The sequence below is a fragment of the Prenolepis imparis genome, unplaced genomic scaffold (assembly GCF_030444845.1).
Source record: "Prenolepis imparis isolate NDT839.2.m4 unplaced genomic scaffold, iyPreImpa1.0 SCAF_14, whole genome shotgun sequence".
Classification (NCBI taxonomy): domain Eukaryota; kingdom Metazoa; phylum Arthropoda; class Insecta; order Hymenoptera; family Formicidae; genus Prenolepis; species Prenolepis imparis.
The window spans coordinates 5,517,885-5,540,595 of NW_028141172.1; the positions used below are offsets into that span (position 1 = coordinate 5,517,885).

General features: G+C 29.5%; 1 protein-coding gene across 1 annotated transcript; it reads left to right on the forward strand.

Moving 5' to 3' along the window:
- The first annotated feature begins 18,316 nt into the window (after positions 1 to 18,316).
- Positions 18,317 to 21,513, forward strand: LOC145945219 (very long chain fatty acid elongase AAEL008004-like). Its single transcript, XM_083054082.1, has 4 exons — positions 18,317 to 18,535; positions 19,202 to 19,473; positions 19,703 to 20,005; positions 20,183 to 21,513. The coding sequence occupies exons 1-4, from the start codon at positions 18,496 to 18,498 to the stop codon at positions 20,360 to 20,362; spliced, it is 795 nt and encodes a 264-aa protein (XP_082910208.1). The 5' UTR covers positions 18,317 to 18,495; the 3' UTR covers positions 20,363 to 21,513.
- The last annotated feature ends 1,198 nt before the right edge of the window (positions 21,514 to 22,711 follow it).

Consider the following 22,711-nt stretch of genomic DNA (forward strand, 5'->3'; position numbering starts at 1 on the left):
TTTCTAATATTTAAAGACGAGCCAAAAATTCATCGATTATACATTTTAATAGTACATTGATTACAGAATCTTATCGTACCATGCAGACACCAGCGTACAAATTTTTTAATATGATAGACATAAAATAAGAATGCGTCGCACAGGGTCCGCGTCAAAAAAGTATCAATTTCTAATATTTTAAGACGAGCCAAAAATTCATCGATTATACATTTCAATAGTACATTATTACAGAATCTTTTGGTACCAAGCAGACAACAGCGTACAAACTTTTTCATTTGCTATACATAAATTAAGGATGCGTCGCATAGATTCAGCGGCAAAAAAGTATCGATTTCTAATATTTAAAGACGAGCCAAAAATTCATCGATTATACATTTTAATAGTACATTGATTACAGAATTATTTGGTACCAAGCAGACACCAGCGTACAAATTTTTTAACCTGATATACATAAAATAAGGTTGCGTCGCATAGAGTCAGCGGTAAAAAGTATTGATTTCCAATATTTTAAGACGAGCCAAAAATTCATCGATTATACATTTTAATAGTACATTGATTACAGAATCATTTGGTACCAAGCAGACAACAGCGTACAAATTTTTTAACCTGATATACATAAAATAAGGTTGCGTCGCATAGAGTCAGCGGTAAAAAGTATCGATTTCCAATATTTTAAGACGAGCCAAAAATTCATCGATTATACATTTTAATAGTACATTGATTACAGAATCATTTGGTACCAAGCAGACAACAGCGTACAAATTTTTTCATTTGCAATACATAAATTAAGGATGCGTCGCATAGGGTCAGCGGCATAAATGTATTAATTTCTAATATTTTAAGACGAGCCAAAAATTCATCGATTATACATTTCAATAGTACATTATTACAGAATCTTTTGGTACCAAGCAGACAACAGCGTACAAACTTTTTCATTTGCTATACATAAATTAAGGATGCGTCGCATAGATTCAGCGGCAAAAAAGTATCGATTTCTAATATTTGAAGACGAGCCAAAAATTCATCGATTATACATTTTAATAGTACATTGATTACAGAATTATTTGGTACCAAGCAGACACCAGCGTACAAATTTTTTAACCTGATATACATAAAATAAGGTTGCGTCGAATAGAGTCAGCGGTAAAAAGTATCGATTTCCAATATTTTAAGACGAGCCAAAAATTCATCGATTATACATTTTAATAGTACTTTTATTACAGAATCTTTTGGTACCAAGCAAACAACAGCGTACAAACTTTTTCATTTGCAATACATAAAATAAGGATGATTCGCACAGGGTCCGCGTCAAAAATGTATCAATTTCGAATATTTTAAGACGAGCCAAAAATTCATCGATTATACATTTTAATAGTACTTTTATTACAGAATCTTATCGTACCATGCAGACACCAGCGTACAAATTTTTTAATAAGATAGACATAAAATGAGCTTGCGTCGCATGGGGTCAGCGGTAAAAGATTATCGATTTCTAATATTTAAAAACGAGCCAAAAATTTATCGATTATACATTTTAATAGTACATTGATTACAGAATTATTTGGTACCAAGCAGCCACCAGCGTAAATATTTTTTATATGATAAACATAAAATAAGGATGCACAGGGTCCTCGTCAAAAAGTATCAATTTCTAATATTTTAAGACGAGCCAAAAATTCATCGATTATACATTTTAATAGTACATTGATTACAGAATCTTTTGGTACAATGCAGACACCAGCGTACAAATTTTTTAATACGATAAACATAAAATAAGGATGAGTCGCACAGGGTCCGCGTCAAAAAAGTATCAATGTCTAATATTTTAAGACGAGCCAAAAATTCATAGATTATACATTTTAATAGTACATTGATTACAGAATTATTTGGTACCAAGCAGACACCAGCGTACAAACTTTTTCATTTGCAATACATAAATTAAGGATGCGTCGCATAGGGTCAGCGGCATAAATGTATTAATTTCTAATATTTTAAGACGAGCCAAAAATTCATCGATTATACATTTTAATAGTACATTATTACAGAATCTTTTGGTACCAAGCAGACAACAGCATACAAACTTTTTCATTTGCTATACATAAATTAAGGATGCGTCGCATAGATTCAGCGGCAAAAAAGTATCGATTTCTAATATTTTAAGACGAGCCAAAAATTCATCGATTATACATTTTAATAGTACATTGATTACAGAATCTTTTGGTACAATGCAGACACCAGCGTACAAATTTTTTAATACGATAAACATAAAATAAGGATGAGTCGCACAGGGTCCGCGTCAAAAAAGTATCAATGTCTAATATTTTAAGACGAGCCAAAAATTCATAGATTATACATTTTAATAGTACATTGATTACAGAATTATTTGGTACCAAGCAGACACCAGCGTACAAACTTTTTCATTTGCAATACATAAATTAAGGATGCGTCGCATAGGGTCAGCGGCATAAATGTATTAATTTCTAATATTTTAAGACGAGCCAAAAATTCATCGATTATACATTTTAATAGTACATTGATTACAGAATCATTTGGTACCAAGCAGACAACAGCGTACAAATTTTTTAACCTGATATACATAAAATAAGGTTGCGTCGCATAGAGTCAGCGGTAAAAAGTATCGATTTCCAATATTTTAAGACGAGCCAAAAATTCATCGATTATACATTTTAATAGTACATTGATTACAGAATCATTTGGTACCAAGCAGACAACAGCGTACAAATTTTTTCATTTGCAATACATAAATTAAGGATGCGTCGCATAGGGTCAGCGGCATAAATGTATTAATTTCTAATATTTTAAGACGAGCCAAAAATTCATCGATTATACATTTCAATAGTACATTATTACAGAATCTTTTGGTACCAAGCAGACAACAGCGTACAAACTTTTTCATTTGCTATACATAAATTAAGGATGCGTCGCATAGATTCAGCGGCAAAAAAGTATCGATTTCTAATATTTGAAGACGAGCCAAAAATTCATCGATTATACATTTTAATAGTACATTGATTACAGAATTATTTGGTACCAAGCAGACACCAGCGTACAAATTTTTTAACCTGATATACATAAAATAAGGTTGCGTCGAATAGAGTCAGCGGTAAAAAGTATCGATTTCCAATATTTTAAGACGAGCCAAAAATTCATAGATTATACATTTTAATAGTACATTGATTACAGAATTATTTGGTACCAAGCAGACACCAGCGTACAAACTTTTTCATTTGCAATACATAAATTAAGGATGCGTCGCATAGGGTCAGCGGCATAAATGTATTAATTTCTATTATTTTAAGACGAGCCAAAAATTCATCGATTATAAATTTTAATAGTACATTATTACAGAATCTTTTGGTACCAAGCAGACAACAGCATACAAACTTTTTCATTTGCTATACATAAATTAAGGATGCGTCGCATAGATTCAGCGGCAAAAAAGTATCGATTTCTAATATTTGAAGACGAGGCAAAAATTCATCGATTATACATTTTAATAGTACATTGATTACAGAATTATTTGGTACCAAGCAGACACCAGCGTACAAATTTTTTAATCTGATATACATAAAATAAGGTTGCGTCGCATAGAGTCAGCGGTAAAAAGTATCGATTTCCAATATTTTAAGACGAGCCAAAAATTCATCGATTATACATTTTAATAGTACATTGATTACAGAATCATTTGGTACCAAGCAGACAACAGCGTACAAATTTTTTAACCTGATATACATAAAATAAGGTTGCGTCGCATGGGGTCAGCGGTAAAAGAGTATCGAATTCTAATATTTAAAAACGAACCAAAAATTTATCGATTATACATTTTAATAGTACATTGATTACAGAATTATTTGGTACCAAGCAGACACCAGCGTACAAATTTTTTAACCTGATATACATAAAATAAGGTTGCGTCGAATAGAGTCAGCGGTAAAAAGTATCGATTTCCAATATTTTAAGACGAGCCAAAAATTCATCGATTATACATTTTAATAATACATTGATTACAGAATCATTTGGTACCAAGCAGACAACAGCGTACAAATTTTTTCATTTGCAATACATAAATTAAGGATGCGTCGCATAGGGTCAGCGGCATAAATGTATTAATTTCTAATATTTTAAGACGAGCCAAAAATTCATCGATTATACATTTCAATAGTACATTATTACAGAATCTTTTGGTACCAAGCAGACAACAGCGTACAAACTTTTTCATTTGCTATACATAAATTAAGGATGCGTCGCATAGATTCAGCGGCAAAAAATTATCGATTTCTAATATTTAAAGACGAGCCAAAAATTCATCGATTATACATTTTAATAGTACATTGATTACAGAATTATTTGGTACCAAGCAGACACCAGCGTACAAATTTTTTAACCTGATATACATAAAATAAAGTTGCGTCGAATAGAGTCAGCGGTAAAAAGTATCGATTTCCAATATTTTAAGACGAGCCAAAAATTCATCGATTATACATTTTAATAGTACTTTTATTACAGAATCTTTTGGTACCAAGCAGACAACAGCGTACAAACTTTTTCATTTGCAATACATAAAATAAGGATGATTCGCACAGGGTCCGCGTCAAAAATGTATCAATTTCTAATATTTTAAGACGAGCCAAAAATTCATCGATTATACATTTTAATAGTACTTTTATTACAGAATCTTTTGGTACCAAGCAGACAACAGCATACAAATTTTTTAATTAGATATACGTAAAATGAGCTTGCGTCGCATGGGGTCAGCGGTAAAAGATTATCGATTTCTAATATTTAAAAACGAGCCAAAAATTTATCGATTATACATTTTAATAGTACATTGATTACAGAATCATTTGGTACCAAGCAGACAACAGCGTACAAACTTTTTCATTTGCAATACATAAATTAAGGATGCGTCGCATAGGGTCAGCGGCATAAATGTATTAATTTCTAATATTTTAAGACGAGCCAAAAATTCATCTATTATACATTTTAATAGTACATTATTACAGAATCTTTTGGTACCAAGCAGACAACAGCGTACAAACTTTTTCATTTGCTATACATAAATTAAGAATGCGTCGCATAGATTCAGCGGCAAAAAAGTATCGATTTCTAATATTTAAAGACGAGCCAAAAATTCATCGATTATACATTTTAATAGTACATTGATTACAGAATCTTATCGTACCATGCAGACACCAGCGTACAAATTTTTTAATATGATAGACATAAAATAAGAATGCGTCGCACGGGGTCCGCGTCAAAAAAGTATCAATTTCTAATATTTTAAGACGAGCCAAAAATTCATCGATTATACATTTTAATAGTACTTTTATTACAGAATCTTTTGGTACCAAGCAAACAACAGCGTACAAACTTTTTCATTTGCAATACATAAAATAAGGATGATTCGCACAGGGTCCGCGTCAAAAATGTATCAATTTCGAATATTTTAAGACGAGCCAAAAATTCATCGATTATACATTTTAATAGTACTTTTATTACAGAATCTTATCGTACCATGCAGACACCAGCGTACAAATTTTTTAATAAGATAGACATAAAATGAGCTTGCGTCGCATGGGGTCAGCGGTAAAAGATTATCGATTTCTAATATTTAAAAACGAGCCAAAAATTTATCGATTATACATTTTAATAGTACATTGATTACAGAATTATTTGGTACCAAGCAGCCACCAGCGTAAATATTTTTTATATGATAAACATAAAATAAGGATGCACAGGGTCCGCGTCAAAAAGTATCAATTTCTAATATTTTAAGACGAGCCAAAAATTCATCGATTATACATTTTAATAGTACATTGATTACAGAATCTTTTGGTACAATGCAGACACCAGCGTACAAATTTTTTAATACGATAAACATAAAATAAGGATGAGTCGCACAGGGTCCGCGTCAAAAAAGTATCAATGTCTAATATTTTAAGACGAGCCAAAAATTCATAGATTATACATTTTAATAGTACATTGATTACAGAATTATTTGGTACCAAGCAGACACCAGCGTACAAACTTTTTCATTTGCAATACATAAATTAAGGATGCGTCGCATAGGGTCAGCGGCATAAATGTATTAATTTCTAATATTTTAAGACGAGCCAAAAATTCATCGATTATACATTTTAATAGTACATTATTACAGAATCTTTTGGTACCAAGCAGACAACAGCATACAAACTTTTTCATTTGCTATACATAAATTAAGGATGCGTCGCATAGATTCAGCGGCAAAAAAGTATCGATTTCTAATATTTTAAGACGAGCCAAAAATTCATCGATTATACATTTTAATAGTACATTGATTACAGAATCTTTTGGTACAATGCAGACACCAGCGTACAAATTTTTTAATACGATAAACATAAAATAAGGATGAGTCGCACAGGGTCCGCGTCAAAAAAGTATCAATGTCTAATATTTTAAGACGAGCCAAAAATTCATAGATTATACATTTTAATAGTACATTGATTACAGAATTATTTGGTACCAAGCAGACACCAGCGTACAAACTTTATCATTTGCAATACATAAATTAAGGATGCGTCGCATAGGGTCAGCGGCATAAATGTATTAATTTCTAATATTTTAAGACGAGCCAAAAATTCATCGATTATAAATTTTAATAGTACATTATTACAGAATCTTTTGGTACCAAGCAGACAACAGCATACAAACTTTTTCATTTGCTATACATAAATTAAGGATGCGTCGCATAGATTCAGCGGCAAAAAAGTATCGATTTCTAATATTTGAAGACGAGGCAAAAATTCATCGATTATACATTTTAATAGTACATTGATTACAGAATTATTTGGTACCAAGCAGACACCAGCGTACAAATTTTTTAATCTGATATACATAAAATAAGGTTGCGTCGCATAGAGTCAGCGGTAAAAAGTATCGATTTCCAATATTTTAAGACGAGCCAAAAATTCATCGATTATACATTTTAATAGTACATTGATTACAGAATCATTTGGTACCAAGCAGACAACAGCGTACAAATTTTTTAACCTGATATACATAAAATAAGGTTGCGTCGCATGGGGTCAGCGGTAAAAGAGTATCGAATTCTAATATTTAAAAACGAACCAAAAATTTATCGATTATACATTTTAATAGTACATTGATTACAGAATTATTTGGTACCAAGCAGACACCAGCGTACAAATTTTTTAACCTGATATACATAAAATAAGGTTGCGTCGAATAGAGTCAGCGGTAAAAAGTATCGATTTCCAATATTTTAAGACGAGCCAAAAATTCATCGATTATACATTTTAATAATACATTGATTACAGAATCATTTGGTACCAAGCAGACAACAGCGTACAAATTTTTTCATTTGCAATACATAAATTAAGGATGCGTCGCATAGGGTCAGCGGCATAAATGTATTAATTTCTAATATTTTAAGACGAGCCAAAAATTCATCGATTATACATTTCAATAGTACATTATTACAGAATCTTTTGGTACCAAGCAGACAACAGCGTACAAACTTTTTCATTTGCTATACATAAATTAAGGATGCGTCGCATAGATTCAGCGGCAAAAAATTATCGATTTCTAATATTTAAAGACGAGCCAAAAATTCATCGATTATACATTTTAATAGTACATTGATTACAGAATTATTTGGTACCAAGCAGACACCAGCGTACAAATTTTTTAACCTGATATACATAAAATAAAGTTGCGTCGAATAGAGTCAGCGGTAAAAAGTATCGATTTCCAATATTTTAAGACGAGCCAAAAATTCATCGATTATACATTTTAATAGTACTTTTATTACAGAATCTTTTGGTACCAAGCAGACAACAGCGTACAAACTTTTTCATTTGCAATACATAAAATAAGGATGATTCGCACAGGGTCCGCGTCAAAAATGTATCAATTTCTAATATTTTAAGACGAGCCAAAAATTCATCGATTATACATTTTAATAGTACTTTTATTACAGAATCTTTTGGTACCAAGCAGACAACAGCATACAAATTTTTTAACTAGATATACGTAAAATGAGCTTGCGTCGCATGGGGTCAGCGGTAAAAGATTATCGATTTCTAATATTTAAAAACGAGCCAAAAATTTATCGATTATACATTTTAATAGTACATTGATTACAGAATCATTTGGTACCAAGCAGACAACAGCGTACAAACTTTTTCATTTGCAATACATAAATTAAGGATGCGTCGCATAGGGTCAGCGGCATAAATGTATTAATTTCTAATATTTTAAGACGAGCCAAAAATTCATCTATTATACATTTTAATAGTACATTATTACAGAATCTTTTGGTACCAAGCAGACAACAGCGTACAAACTTTTTCATTTGCTATACATAAATTAAGAATGCGTCGCATAGATTCAGCGGCAAAAAAGTATCGATTTCTAATATTTAAAGACGAGCCAAAAATTCATCGATTATACATTTTAATAGTACATTGATTACAGAATCTTATCGTACCATGCAGACACCAGCGTACAAATTTTTTAATATGATAGACATAAAATAAGGATGCGTCGCACAGGGTCCGCGTCAAAAAAGTATCAATTTCTAATATTTTAAGACGAGCCAAAAATTCATCGATTATACATTTTAATAGTACTTTTATTACAGAATCTTTTGGTACCAAGCAGACAACAGCGTACAAATTTTTTAACTTGATATACATAAAATAAGCTTGCGTCGCATGGGGTCAGCGGTAAAAGAGTATCGATTTCTAATATTTAAAAACGAGCCAAAAATTTATCGATTATACATTTTAATAGTACATTGATTACAGAATTATTTGGTACCAAGCAGACACCAGCGTACAAATTTTTTAACCTGATATACATAATATAAGTTTGCGTCGCATAGATCCAGCAGCAAAAAAGTATCGATTTCTAATATTTAAAGACGAGCCAAAAATTCATCGATTATACATTTTAATAGTACATTGATTACAGAATCTTATCGTACCATGCAGACACCAGCGTACAAATTTTTTAATAAGATAGACATAAAATGAGCTTGCGTCGCATGGGGTCAGCGGTAAAAGATTATCGATTTCTAATATTTAAAAACGAGCCAAAAATTTATCGATTATACATTTTAATAGTACATTGATTACAGAATTATTTGGTACCAAGCAGACACCAGCGTACAAACTTTTTCATTTGCAATACATAAATTAAGGATGCGTCGCATAGGGTCAGCGGCATAAATGTATTAATTTCTAATATTTTAAGACGAGCCAAAAATTCATCTATTATACATTTTAATAGTACATTATTACAGAATCTTTTGGTACCAAGCAGACAACAGCGTACAAACTTTTTCATTTGCTATACATAAAGTAAGAATGCGTCGCATAGATTCAGCGGCAAAAAAGTATCGATTTCTAATATTTAAAGACGAGCCAAAAATTCATCGATTATACATTTTAATAGTACATTGATTACAGAATCTTATCGTACCATGCAGACACCAGCGTACAAATTTTTTAATATGATAGACATAAAATAAGAATGCGTCGCACAGGGTCCGCGTCAAAAAAGTATCAATTTCTAATATTTTAAGACGAGCCAAAAATTCATCGATTATTCATTTCAATAGTACATTATTACAGAATCTTTTGGTACCAAGCAGACAACAGCGTACAAACTTTTTCATTTGCTATACATAAATTAAGAATGCGTCGCATAGATTCAGCGGCAAAAAAGTATCGATTTCTAATATTTAAAGACGAGCCAAAAATTCATCGATTATACATTTTAATAGTACATTGATTACAGAATTATTTGGTACCAAGCAGACACCAGCGTACAAATTTTTTAACCTGATATACATAAAATAAGGTTGCGTCGCATAGAGTCAGCGGTAAAAAGTATTGATTTCCAATATTTTAAGACGAGCCAAAAATTCATCGATTATACATTTTAATAGTACATTGATTACAGAATCATTTGGTACCAAGCAGACAACAGCGTACAAATTTTTTAACCTGATATACATAAAATAAGGTTGCGTCGCATAGAGTCAGCGGTAAAAAGTATCGATTTCCAATATTTTAAGACGAGCCAAAAATTCATCGATTATACATTTTAATAGTACATTGATTACAGAATCATTTGGTACCAAGCAGACAACAGCGTACAAATTTTTTCATTTGCAATACATAAATTAAGGATGCGTCGCATAGGGTCAGCGGCATAAATGTATTAATTTCTAATATTTTAAGACGAGCCAAAAATTCATCGATTATACATTTCAATAGTACATTATTACAGAATCTTTTGGTACCAAGCAGACAACAGCGTACAAACTTTTTCATTTGCTATACATAAATTAAGGATGCGTCGCATAGATTCAGCGGCAAAAAAGTATCGATTTCTAATATTTGAAGACGAGCCAAAAATTCATCGATTATACATTTTAATAGTACATTGATTACAGAATTATTTGGTACCAAGCAGACACCAGCGTACAAATTTTTTAACCTGATATACATAAAATAAGGTTGCGTCGAATAGAGTCAGCGGTAAAAAGTATCGATTTCCAATATTTTAAGACGAGCCAAAAATTCATCGATTATACATTTTAATAGTACTTTTATTACAGAATCTTTTGGTACCAAGCAAACAACAGCGTACAAACTTTTTCATTTGCAATACATAAAATAAGGATGATTCGCACAGGGTCCGCGTCAAAAATGTATCAATTTCGAATATTTTAAGACGAGCCAAAAATTCATCGATTATACATTTTAATAGTACTTTTATTACAGAATCTTTTGGTACCAAGCAGACAACAGCGTACAAATTTTTTAACTAGATATACGTAAAATGAGCTTGCGTCGCATGGGGTCAGCGGTAAAAGAGTATCGATTTCTAATATTTAAAAACGAACCAAATATTTATCGATTATACATTTTAATAGTACATTGATTACAGAATTATTTGATACCAAGCAGACACCAGCGTACAAATTTTTTAACCTGATATACATAATATAAGGTTGCGTCGCATAGATCCAGCGGCAAAAAAGTATCGATTTCTAATATTTAAAGACGAGCCAAAAATTCATCGATTATACATTTTAATAGTACATTGATTACAGAATCTTATCGTACCATGCAGACACCAGCGTACAAATTTTTTAATAAGATAGACATAAAATGAGCTTGCGTCGCATGGGGTCAGCGGTAAAAGATTATCGATTTCTAATATTTAAAAACGAGCCAAAAATTTATCGATTATACATTTTAATAGTACATTGATTACAGAATTATTTGGTACCAAGCAGACACCAGCGTACAAACTTTTTCATTTGCAATACATAAATTAAGGATGCGTCGCATAGGGTCAGCGGCATAAATGTATTAATTTCTAATATTTTAAGACGAGCCAAAAATTCATCGATTATACATTTTAATAGTACATTATTACAGAATCTTTTGGTACCAAGCAGACAACAGCGTACAAACTTTTTCATTTGCTATACATAAATTAAGAATGCGTCGCATAGATTCAGCGGCAAAAAAGTATCGATTTCTAATATTTAAAGACGAGCCAAAAATTCATCGATTATACATTTTAATAGTACATTGATTACAGAATCTTATCGTACCATGCAGACACCAGCGTACAAATTTTTTAATATGATAGACATAAAATAAGGATGCGTCGCACAGGGTCCGCGTCAAAAAAGTATCAATTTCTAATATTTTAAGACGAGCCAAAAATTCATCGATTATACATTTTAATAGTACATTATTACAGAATCTTTTGCTACCAAGCAGACAACAGCGTACAAATTTTTTAACTAGATATACGTTAAATGAGCTTGCGTCGCATGGGGTCAGCGGTAATAGAGTATCGATTTCTAATATTTAAAAACGAGCCAAAAATTTATCGATTATACATTTTAATAGTACATTGATTACAGAATTATTTGATACCAAGCAGACACCAGCGTACAAATTTTTTAACCTTATATACATAATATAAGGTTGCGTCGCATAGATTCAGCGGCAAGAAAGTATCGATTTCTAATATTTAAAGACGAGCCAAAAATTCATCGATTATACATTTTAATAGTACATTGATTACAGAATCTTATCGTACCATGCAGACACCAGCGTACAAATTTTTTAATATGATAGACATAAAATAAGGATGCGTCGCACAGGGTCCGCGTCAAAAAAGTATCAATTTCTAATATTTTAAGACGAGCCAAAAATTCATCGATTATACATTTTAATAGTACTTTTATTACAGAATCTTTTGGTACCAAGCAGACAACAGCGTACAAATTTTTTAACTTGATATACATAAAATAAGCTTGCGTCGCATGGGGTCAGCGGTAAAAGAGTATCGATTTCTAATATTTAAAAACGAGCCAAAAATTTATCGATTATACATTTTAATAGTACATTGATTACAGAATTATTTGGTACCAAGCAGACACCAGCGTACAAATTTTTTAACCTGATATACATAATATAAGGTTGCGTCGCATAGATCCAGCAGCAAAAAAGTATCGATTTCTAATATTTAAAGACGAGCCAAAAATTCATCGATTATACATTTTAATAGTACATTGATTACAGAATCTTATCGTACCATGCAGACACCAGCGTACAAATTTTTTAATAAGATAGACATAAAATGAGCTTGCGTCGCATGGGGTCAGCGGTAAAAGATTATCGATTTCTAATATTTAAAAACGAGCCAAAAATTTATCGATTATACATTTTAATAGTACATTGATTACAGAATTATTTGGTAATAAGCAGACACCAGCGTACAAACTTTTTCATTTGCAATACATAAATTAAGGATGCGTCGCATAGGGTCAGCGGCATAAATGTATTAATTTCTAATATTTAAAGACGAGCCAAAAATTCATCGATTATACATTTTAATAGTACATTGATTACAGAATCTTATCGTACCATGCAGACACCAGCGTACAAATTTTTTAATAAGATAGACATAAAATGAGCTTGCGTCGCATGGGGTCAGCGGTAAAAGAGTATCGATTTCTAATATTTAAAAACGAGCCAAAAATTTATCGATTATACATTTTAATAGTACATTGATTACAGAATTATTTGGTACCAAGCAGACACCAGCGTACAAATTTTTTAATCTGATATACATAAAATAAGGTTGCGTCGCATAGAGTCAGCGGTAAAAAGTATCGATTTCCAATATTTTAAGACGAGCCAAAAATTCATCGATTATACATTTTAATAGTACATTGATTACAGAATCATTTGGTACCAAGCAGACAACAGCGTACAAATTTTTTAACCTGATATACATAAAATAAGGTTGCGTCGCATGGGGTCAGCGGTAAAAGAGTATCGAATTCTAATATTTAAAAACGAACCAAAAATTTATCGATTATACATTTTAATAGTACATTGATTACAGAATTATTTGGTACCAAGCAGACACCAGCGTACAAATTTTTTAACCTGATATACATAATATAAGGTTGCGTCGCATAGATTCAGCGGCAAGAAAGTATCGATTTCTAATATTTAAAGACGAGCCAAAAATTCATCGATTATACATTTTAATAGTACATTGATTACAGAATCTTATCGTACCATGCAGACACCAGCGTACAAATTTTTTAATATGATAGACATAAAATAAGGATGCGTCGCACAGGGTCCGCGTCAAAAAAGTATCAATTTCTAATATTTTAAGACGAGCCAAAAATTCATCGATTATACATTTTAATAGTACTTTTATTACAGAATCTTTTGGTACCAAGCAGACAACAGCGTACAAATTTTTTAACTTGATATACATAAAATAAGCTTGCGTCGCATGGGGTCAGCGGTAAAAGAGTATCGATTTCTAATATTTAAAAACGAGCCAAAAATTTATCGATTATACATTTTAATAGTACATTGATTACAGAATTATTTGATACCAAGCAGACACCAGCGTACAAATTTTTTAACCTGATATACATAATATAAGGTTGCGTCGCATAGATTCAGCGTCAAGAAAGTATCGATTTCTAATATTTAAAGACGAGCCAAAAATTCATCGATTATACATTTTAATAGTACATTGATTACAGAATCTTATCGTACCATGCAGACACCAGCGTACAAATTTTTTAATAAGATAGACATAAAATGAGCTTGCGTCGCATGGGGTCAGCGGTAAAAGAGTATCGATTTCTAATATTTAAAAACGAGCCAAAAATTTATCGATTATACATTTTAATAGTACATTGATTACAGAATTATTTGGTACCAAGCAGACACCAGCGTACAAATTTTTTAACCTGATATACATAATATAAGGTTGCGTCGCATTGATCCAGCGGCAAAAAAGTATCGATTTCTAATATTTAAAGACGAGCCAAAAATTCATCGATTATACATTTTAATAGTACATTGATTACAGAATCTTATCGTACCATGCAGACCCCAGCGTACAAATTTATTAATAAGATAGACATAAAATGAGCTTGCGTCGCATGGGGTCAGCGGTAAAAGAGTATCGATTTCTAATATTTAAAAACGAGCCAAAAATTTATCGATTATACATTTTAATAGTACATTGATTACAGAATCTTATCGTACCATGCAGACACCAGCGTACAAATTTTTTAATATGATAGACATAAAATAAGGATGCGTCGCACAGGGTCCGCGTCAAAAAAGTATCAATTTCTAATATTTTAAGACGAGCCAAAAATTCATCGATTATACATTTTAATAGTACATTGATTACAGAATCTTTTGGTACCAAGCAGACAACAGCGTACAAATTTTTTAACTTAATATACATAAAATAAGCTTGCGTCGCATGGGGTCAGCGGTAAAAGAGTATCGAATTCTAATATTTAAAAACGAGCCAAAAATTTATCGATTATACATTTTAATAGTGCATTGATTACAGTATCATTTGGTACCAAACAGACACCAGTGTACAAATTTTTTAACTTGATATACATAAAATAAGGATGCGTCGCATAAGGTCAGCGGTAAAAAAGTATCGATTTCTAATATTTTAAGACGAGCCAAAAATTCATCGTATATATATTTCAATAGTGTATTGTTTGCAGATTATCTTTGCACCATAAGCATACCAGCGTACTACCTTTTTGGTCTAATATACGTTATATAAATCTGCGCCGTATGGGATTTGCGGCTTAAAAATTTTAATTTTCGATATTTCAAAACATGCAAAAAATTAATCTTATATACATTTTAACAGTACATTGTCTGCACATTATTACGAATTATGCGTGACTGCATGCATATATCGCGGTAATATATGTCGAAACTCATTTCTACTGCGCATTCGCAATTCGAATTATATCAAGATTATCGAAAAGTGTCGGACGAAATATATTTGTGACTCTAATTAAGAAAATAATTGTTTTAAAAATTATATCTACGAAACCTTAATTGTAAATTTGTATTCATGTCTCACTTCTATTCTTAACTTAATATATATACTACTTCTTAATTAAATAAATGTAATTAAAGAAAATATTAATATAGTAAGTTAATTAAATTTTAAAATAGTAATATGTTATAAAAATTAAAATAGCAATATATTGTAAATAATATGTTTTAATATCTTATCCTCGATTAATATTTTTGTTACAGAAATCAGCTGATTAAAACGTTAATTTGCTAATTAATTTTTAAAATAAGAATATGTTATAACATTTAAAATAATATGTTTTAAATAATTTAATATATAATTCCTTAAACTCGATTAATATTTATAACAGCTATCAGAAATTTTTTGACAGAACTGATTTCTGTCAAAAAATATTAATCGAGTTTAAGGAATTATATATTATTTTAATTTTTATAACATATTTTTATTTTAAAATTTAATCGGCAATGTAATGCTTTAATCATCTGATTTCTGTAATAAAATATTAATGAAGTTTAAACAAACTTTATATAAATACATCATACTTTTTTTAATAAAATCGAGGAATGGCATAACGCGCGCTTGTGTTATTCTAGTCTTTTTCTAAAAAAGACATATTAAGTCGATTCTCGCAAGTATTGTTGCCTCTTATCTGCGAAAATATTAATCAAAATTTAAAGTATTATAACATATTATTTAAAACATATTATTATTTTATTTTATTTTATTTTATTTTGGACTAACTGTCAAACTGCTCACTGCTAACCCTCGTGATGACAGCTTTTCGATGCTACAAATATAACACACAACGCGAATCGACAGAGAGCCAATCAGCATCGCGGAAAAACGACAACAATGTCAATAACATGCCTTTTTTAGAAAGGGGAAAAATATTTTTTTGATGATGGATTAATTTTAATACTTATTGCGATTTGAAATGACCAAATCACGCCCAAAAATAATTTTATTTCAATCCCATTCCGTTTAATTAATATCCTCATTAGTCAAATAAGACAATTGATTTGGGATAAATTTAAACAATATAACTTCATTTTCGGACATATCTGAGTCCATCTTATATAGTTATGAAACATTTAACTCGAGCTTGATTATTTTATTATTCAAGTTATATCTTATTTATTCTGAAACAATTATAATATCATAATCTTTAGCTAATTAAGGATGAATATTAATTAACCAAGATGGGATTGATTTAAAATTATTTTTGGGCATGGTTAAGTAATATCTTTATATAATTTTTTAAGACGAAATAAGAAGAAAATTTAAATTTCAAATTTGTATAATTGATCTGCGATTACACAGTTCACCAACAAGAACTTGCTCTTAACAAAAAAGGAGATTGTTTCTCGTAATCTTTATAGTGCTGGATAAGATTCAAAATTGTGCTTTCTCGCCCAAATTGTTCTCTATAATATCTTTTTCTTGTAATATTTTTTTTATTGAGTCGTATTATTTTACTTGTATTATTTTTTTTATTATAACTGTATTAATCAATCAAATTTGAAAATTTTCTATTTTATTTTGGTAAATTACGAATATCCTATAAACATTAACCGATAAAATAATATTAAAAGACACAAGTAAGAAATGCATGTTATTAAATTGCGAATTTACCATGTCTATTGTCTTGTCAAACCAACAATACGACTATGTCAACGTGATATCTGACGGTGACGATGCTGTGATATGTTGTTCATAAGATAACGCATTGTCGTATACATTGTATATAGTTTTTCATTTTGTATAGTTTTTCAGCACGAAAAACGAAAAATTGCCATTATTTTTCCGCATCAACCGATTAATAAAATACAACAGACACTTGCGTAATGAATGGTTGAGCATGCATTTTAATCGTATAACTCATTGTAATCGGACACATTCATAAGTATCACAATAACAGTTTCATAGAGGCATTTTAATTATTCAAAAAAGGAACATGTGTTTTCAACAAATTTTGAACGGATCGCACAACAGACGACATGACAGTTTTACACATGACGTGTGTTTATTTCAGATAATACCACTGCAATACTTTTCCCTTATTAAAAGACACCCTGTATATGCAGTATATATATATATATATATATATATATATATATATATATATATACATATATACACACACATATATATCAAAAATTTTTATTTAATTAGTGCAACTATTTAATATCATTATTTTTGTAAAAAATTAAAATAGCTATTTTGTACAACTGTTTTAGATTATATTTGATTATAGTTAATTATTCGGTTATATTTGTATTCGATTATATGTATTTATTTCGAAAATATTTGTATAATTTTATAATTTTTGTTTATGCAATTTTTGATAATATTATTTTTGTGGGATATATATGTATTAGGGAATTAAAATAAATATACTTGGCGCCTTTTTTTACTATTTTAAAAAAGGAAATTTAATTGACGACAAAGAAGATATCTTTTCCGATAATTTGAGATTATATCCGCTTGCTTACGATTTTCGAGCACATGGATGGAATATTGTATATCCTCATGATGTATCGTGAGTATGCTTGTTTTGCTAGAATGTTTGATATTATAATATAAAATAATGAGATATAGTACGTTTATCGTCGTTTAATTTTGCATTCAAATTATCTTTTAACGATCATTTTATCACACACAAAATGATAAAAATATTCAGTGCATTATAACAAAAAAACATATTTGCCTTTATGTCATTAATATTAATATCGAAGTAAAAAGTAATCAATGCATGACTATGGTTGCGTTCGGAGAGATGCTATTAGCGCTGACAGCGTCGTTCTATCTCTGTTACTTACTAAAAGTTGAACAAGGACAGAGCACGCTAATGCCGAACGCTGATACGGACCGCAGCACGTACTCTCATTGAATAGAATATATTTACGCAAAGGCGCACCTTTTTGCAAATGAAGCAGTTGCTTATTCACTATCAAAGTGACTGCATCAGGAACGACATAATCGCGATTTACCTTCAATAAGTATCAAAAGTGATCATAGTTATTAACATTTGTAGTCATAATGACAAAAATGTATCATTATTTATTTGTCGAGCTCTCTGGTAAGTAATTCTATCTTTTTAATCAAGTTAATGCATTCTTTAAGATGCTAGAAAAGTATACGTATATTAATTCTAAATTCTAAAGACTATTACATTAAGATAAAATTTGTGCTATTAAAACAGAGTGTTTTATACGCGATATTCTTGAATAAACTTCAAAGACTTATTCTTATTACGTCAAAGTAAATACCCCGTATAATTATCAAGTAAAAATTACCTTTTAATTATACAAATCTCATTTTTTTGATATTTCCTAAATCTGAATATTATATAAACATTTTATAATACAGATAACTCATCATTCTTATTAAAATTACATTTAGAAAATAATACAGATTCAAGAATTGAAGAAAATGTGATGGTAAAAAATAAATAAAATTGAAAGTTTGAATTGTCTCGCTTTCTTTACCTAAACGGTAGAAAGTCCGCATTATCTTCCTGAAGTGTTTAAAAGCGACAAATTTGTTTTATTAGCGATACAAATTTCTTATACTTATATAAATGTTGGCGCAAGGAAGCATAATATTATTTAAATAATGATACTCTATAATATACAAAATTGTAAATATTAATGAACGAACTCTCCGCCTTTAAATTTGATTACCAAAGATATTTGTGCACACTGTATATTATATTTCAAAAACTATTTTTCATTTTTTTTTACAGCTCCACTAACTCGCGAATGGCCATTGATGTCTTCACCATTTCCGTTAACGTTCATAATTTTTGGATATTTATTTTTTGTTCTTTACGCTGGTCCTCGCTACATGAAAAATCGACCGCCGTATAAATTGAAAACCTTTATGTTACTTTATAACGTAATACAAATTTTAGCAAACATATGGGTCGTACAAGGACATATATCTTCCGGTTGGTTCTCAGAATATAATATAATAATGCATTCAGTGTCATCGCCGGATTCTTCCAATGCGATCAAAGTATGTTTTCACAATATATAATAATAATTATTACTTGTTATCGATTATATTGTTTGCTAGAAAAGGTAAAATTATATGTAATTATTAAATATGTAAGGAGAATACATAAGCAGAGAAAATACGATAGTGGTATAAGATCCATAAGTGACTCATTTATATAGGCAATATATCTTTTTATTTCTTTAATATAGCACTTTGTATACTTCGTATTATCAAAGCTGCATTTCAGATCTTCAATATTATCTGGTGGTATCTATTATTGAAAATATTCGATCTTTTTGAAACTGTTGCATTTGTGTTGAGAAAGAAATACAGACAGGTTTCTTTCTTGCACGTGTATCATCATGTCGGAAATATACTTCTCAACTGGTTGTTTTTAAAATATGTTCTGGACGAGAGAACGACAATAGTTTCTCTGCTTAATTGTGCCGTACACGTAATCATGTATACGTATTATTTAATCTCTTCAAGGGGGCCGAAATATCAACAAATAATATCTCCTATTAAGCCTTTTGTAACTAGAATTCAAATGGTAAGTTGTTTATAACATTATAATATTTTGTAACAAAACTTAACACATAACACATAACTTTACACACACACACACATGCACAACATATATATACATTTTAATATATTTCAATAATTTCTGTTTCCGTAAATATAATGCAGATTTGTATAATTTGTTGTTTTTCTGATGCGAAATTAGGTACAGTTTTTTGGAATGTTAATATACTTAATGCAGTTTGCAAGTCCAGCAATTCAGTTACATCTGCCGATACGTATATATATATATACCGGTTTTATGCATATAGTATTGAATACTATCTTATTTTATAATTTTTATATGAAATCTTATACTAACGTATCTAAAGAAAAGAGGAATTAAGATTGATATCAAATTAACACAAATAATTTAATGACTAAATAATTCTTTACCTAAACGGTTAATTAGTTATTTATTGAATAACAATAATATTATTTTATGACTTTGTTATTTTAATTATTTTTTTATTTTAATCAGTCAACAATTTCTGGATTTTAATCATGAAATAATATATTATTGTTATTTAATTGTTATATTTAATAAATAACTAATTAATCGCTTAAATAAACAACTTACAATTATTAGTTATTTGTATTTAATTAATATTCAAAATAACTAATAATTATGTATAATAATTATATAATACTATTTATTTGTTTTGTCGATGTTATATATACATATATATATATATATATATATATATATATATATACATATGCATGTATAATAGATTTTGTTGCTAAATAAATATTTTTTTTACAATAATATAATTATTTTCTTTTGAAATGCTTACAAACATGTAAAAGTATAATGTCAAATTTTAGAAAAATATAAGTAAAGAAATTTTATATATTTTTGTTAAGCAAATTTATTTCGATTTTAAAATATTACATCACTTTTAATTTACTAGCACGCAGCGCGTGTTGACGCGCGCACCTTCTTCTAACTAAATTACTAAAATCTCAATAATATACTTATTTTTTAATATAAAATTAAATTATTAAGCAATTATTTATGTCAAAATAATAATTTTTAATTTTTAAGTTGTTATTAACATTTAATAGTTAACATTTAATTTTTAAGTTAATATTTTAAATTATTATTAAGTTATAAGAAATTATATTAAAAAACAACATGCACACAGCCAAAGATAAAGTTTTAAATATGCGAGTGCTACTGCGATTCTAATATTGACTAAATAATTTCCGATTACAACCGCTAAATAATACGAAGAACATGAACAAATTATAACACATTAAATTTTTTTCTAACGATTGTGAAAAGACACAAGTGAGTGTCGAAACGTATCGTCTTGAATATTTGTATATTATGTATCAAATCTATTAGAATACATTTAATTTAATCTTCAACTACTATTGCTCGTCAATAAAGCCTTGCTGTAACCTTATGAGTTATATTAAAACTTATTTAATTATTTTTATTTATTTATTAGCTTATTTATTATTAATAATTAATCTTATTAACGGATTGAATTTGCACGCTCGTATATGTATGGTATAAAAATATTTTCCAAACAATGTACTATTGAAAAACAATAAGCAATAAATTGTTGCCTCTTTATAATTTTTGGCTATGTATTAAAGATTTTAATTTTTGGCTCGTTTTACAATATTAAAAATTAAAATTATTTAACCGCGGACCCCATACGGCGCGGATTCATTTTACGTATATTAGATTAAAAAGTTTGTACGCTGGTATGTTGATGGTACCATCAAAATGTTCAGGATATGTACTTTTGAAATATATTAAAGAATAATTTTTTTTCTTTCTTTCTTTTAATTTTCAATATTTAAAAACAGTTAAATATTAATCTTATAATATAATTGCGAGCCGTATGGGAATCGCGGCTTAGAAGTTTGAATTTGCAATATTTTAAAACGCGCCAAATATTATTCTTTCATATATTTTAACAGTACATTGTCTACACATTATGATGGTACCATAAGAATACCAGCCTACAAACTTTTTGATCTAATATAGGAAAAATGAATCCGCGCCGTATGGGGTTCGCGGCTTAAAAAGTTTAATTTTCGATATTTTTATACGAGTCAAAAATTAATCATATATATATTTCTATAGTGTATTGTTTGCAGATTATGATGGTTCCATCAGCATACCAGCCTACAAACTTTTTAATCTTGTTTACTTATTAACATTGTGCGCCGAATGGGATCCTTGGTTTAAATGTTTTAATTTTTAATATTTTAAAACGAGCCAAAAATTATTCTTTCATATATTTTAACAGTACATTGTCTACACATTATGATGGTACCATCAGAATACCAGCCTACAAACTTTTTGATCTAATATACGTAAAATGAATCCGCGCCGTATGGAATCCGCGATTTAAAATATTAAATTTTCAATATTTTAAAACGCGCCAAAAATTATTCTTTTACATATTTTAACAGTACATTGTCTATACATTATGATGGTACCATAAGAATACCAGCCTACAAACTTTTTGATGCAATATACGTAAAATAAATCCGCGCCGTATGGGGTTCGCGGCTTAATAATTTTAAATTTCATTACTTTAAAACTCGCCAAAAATTATTCTTTCATATATTTTAACAGTACATTGTCTACACATTATGATGATACCATCAGAATACTAGCCTACAAACTTTTTGATATAATATGCGTAATATAATTGTTCGCCGTATAAGA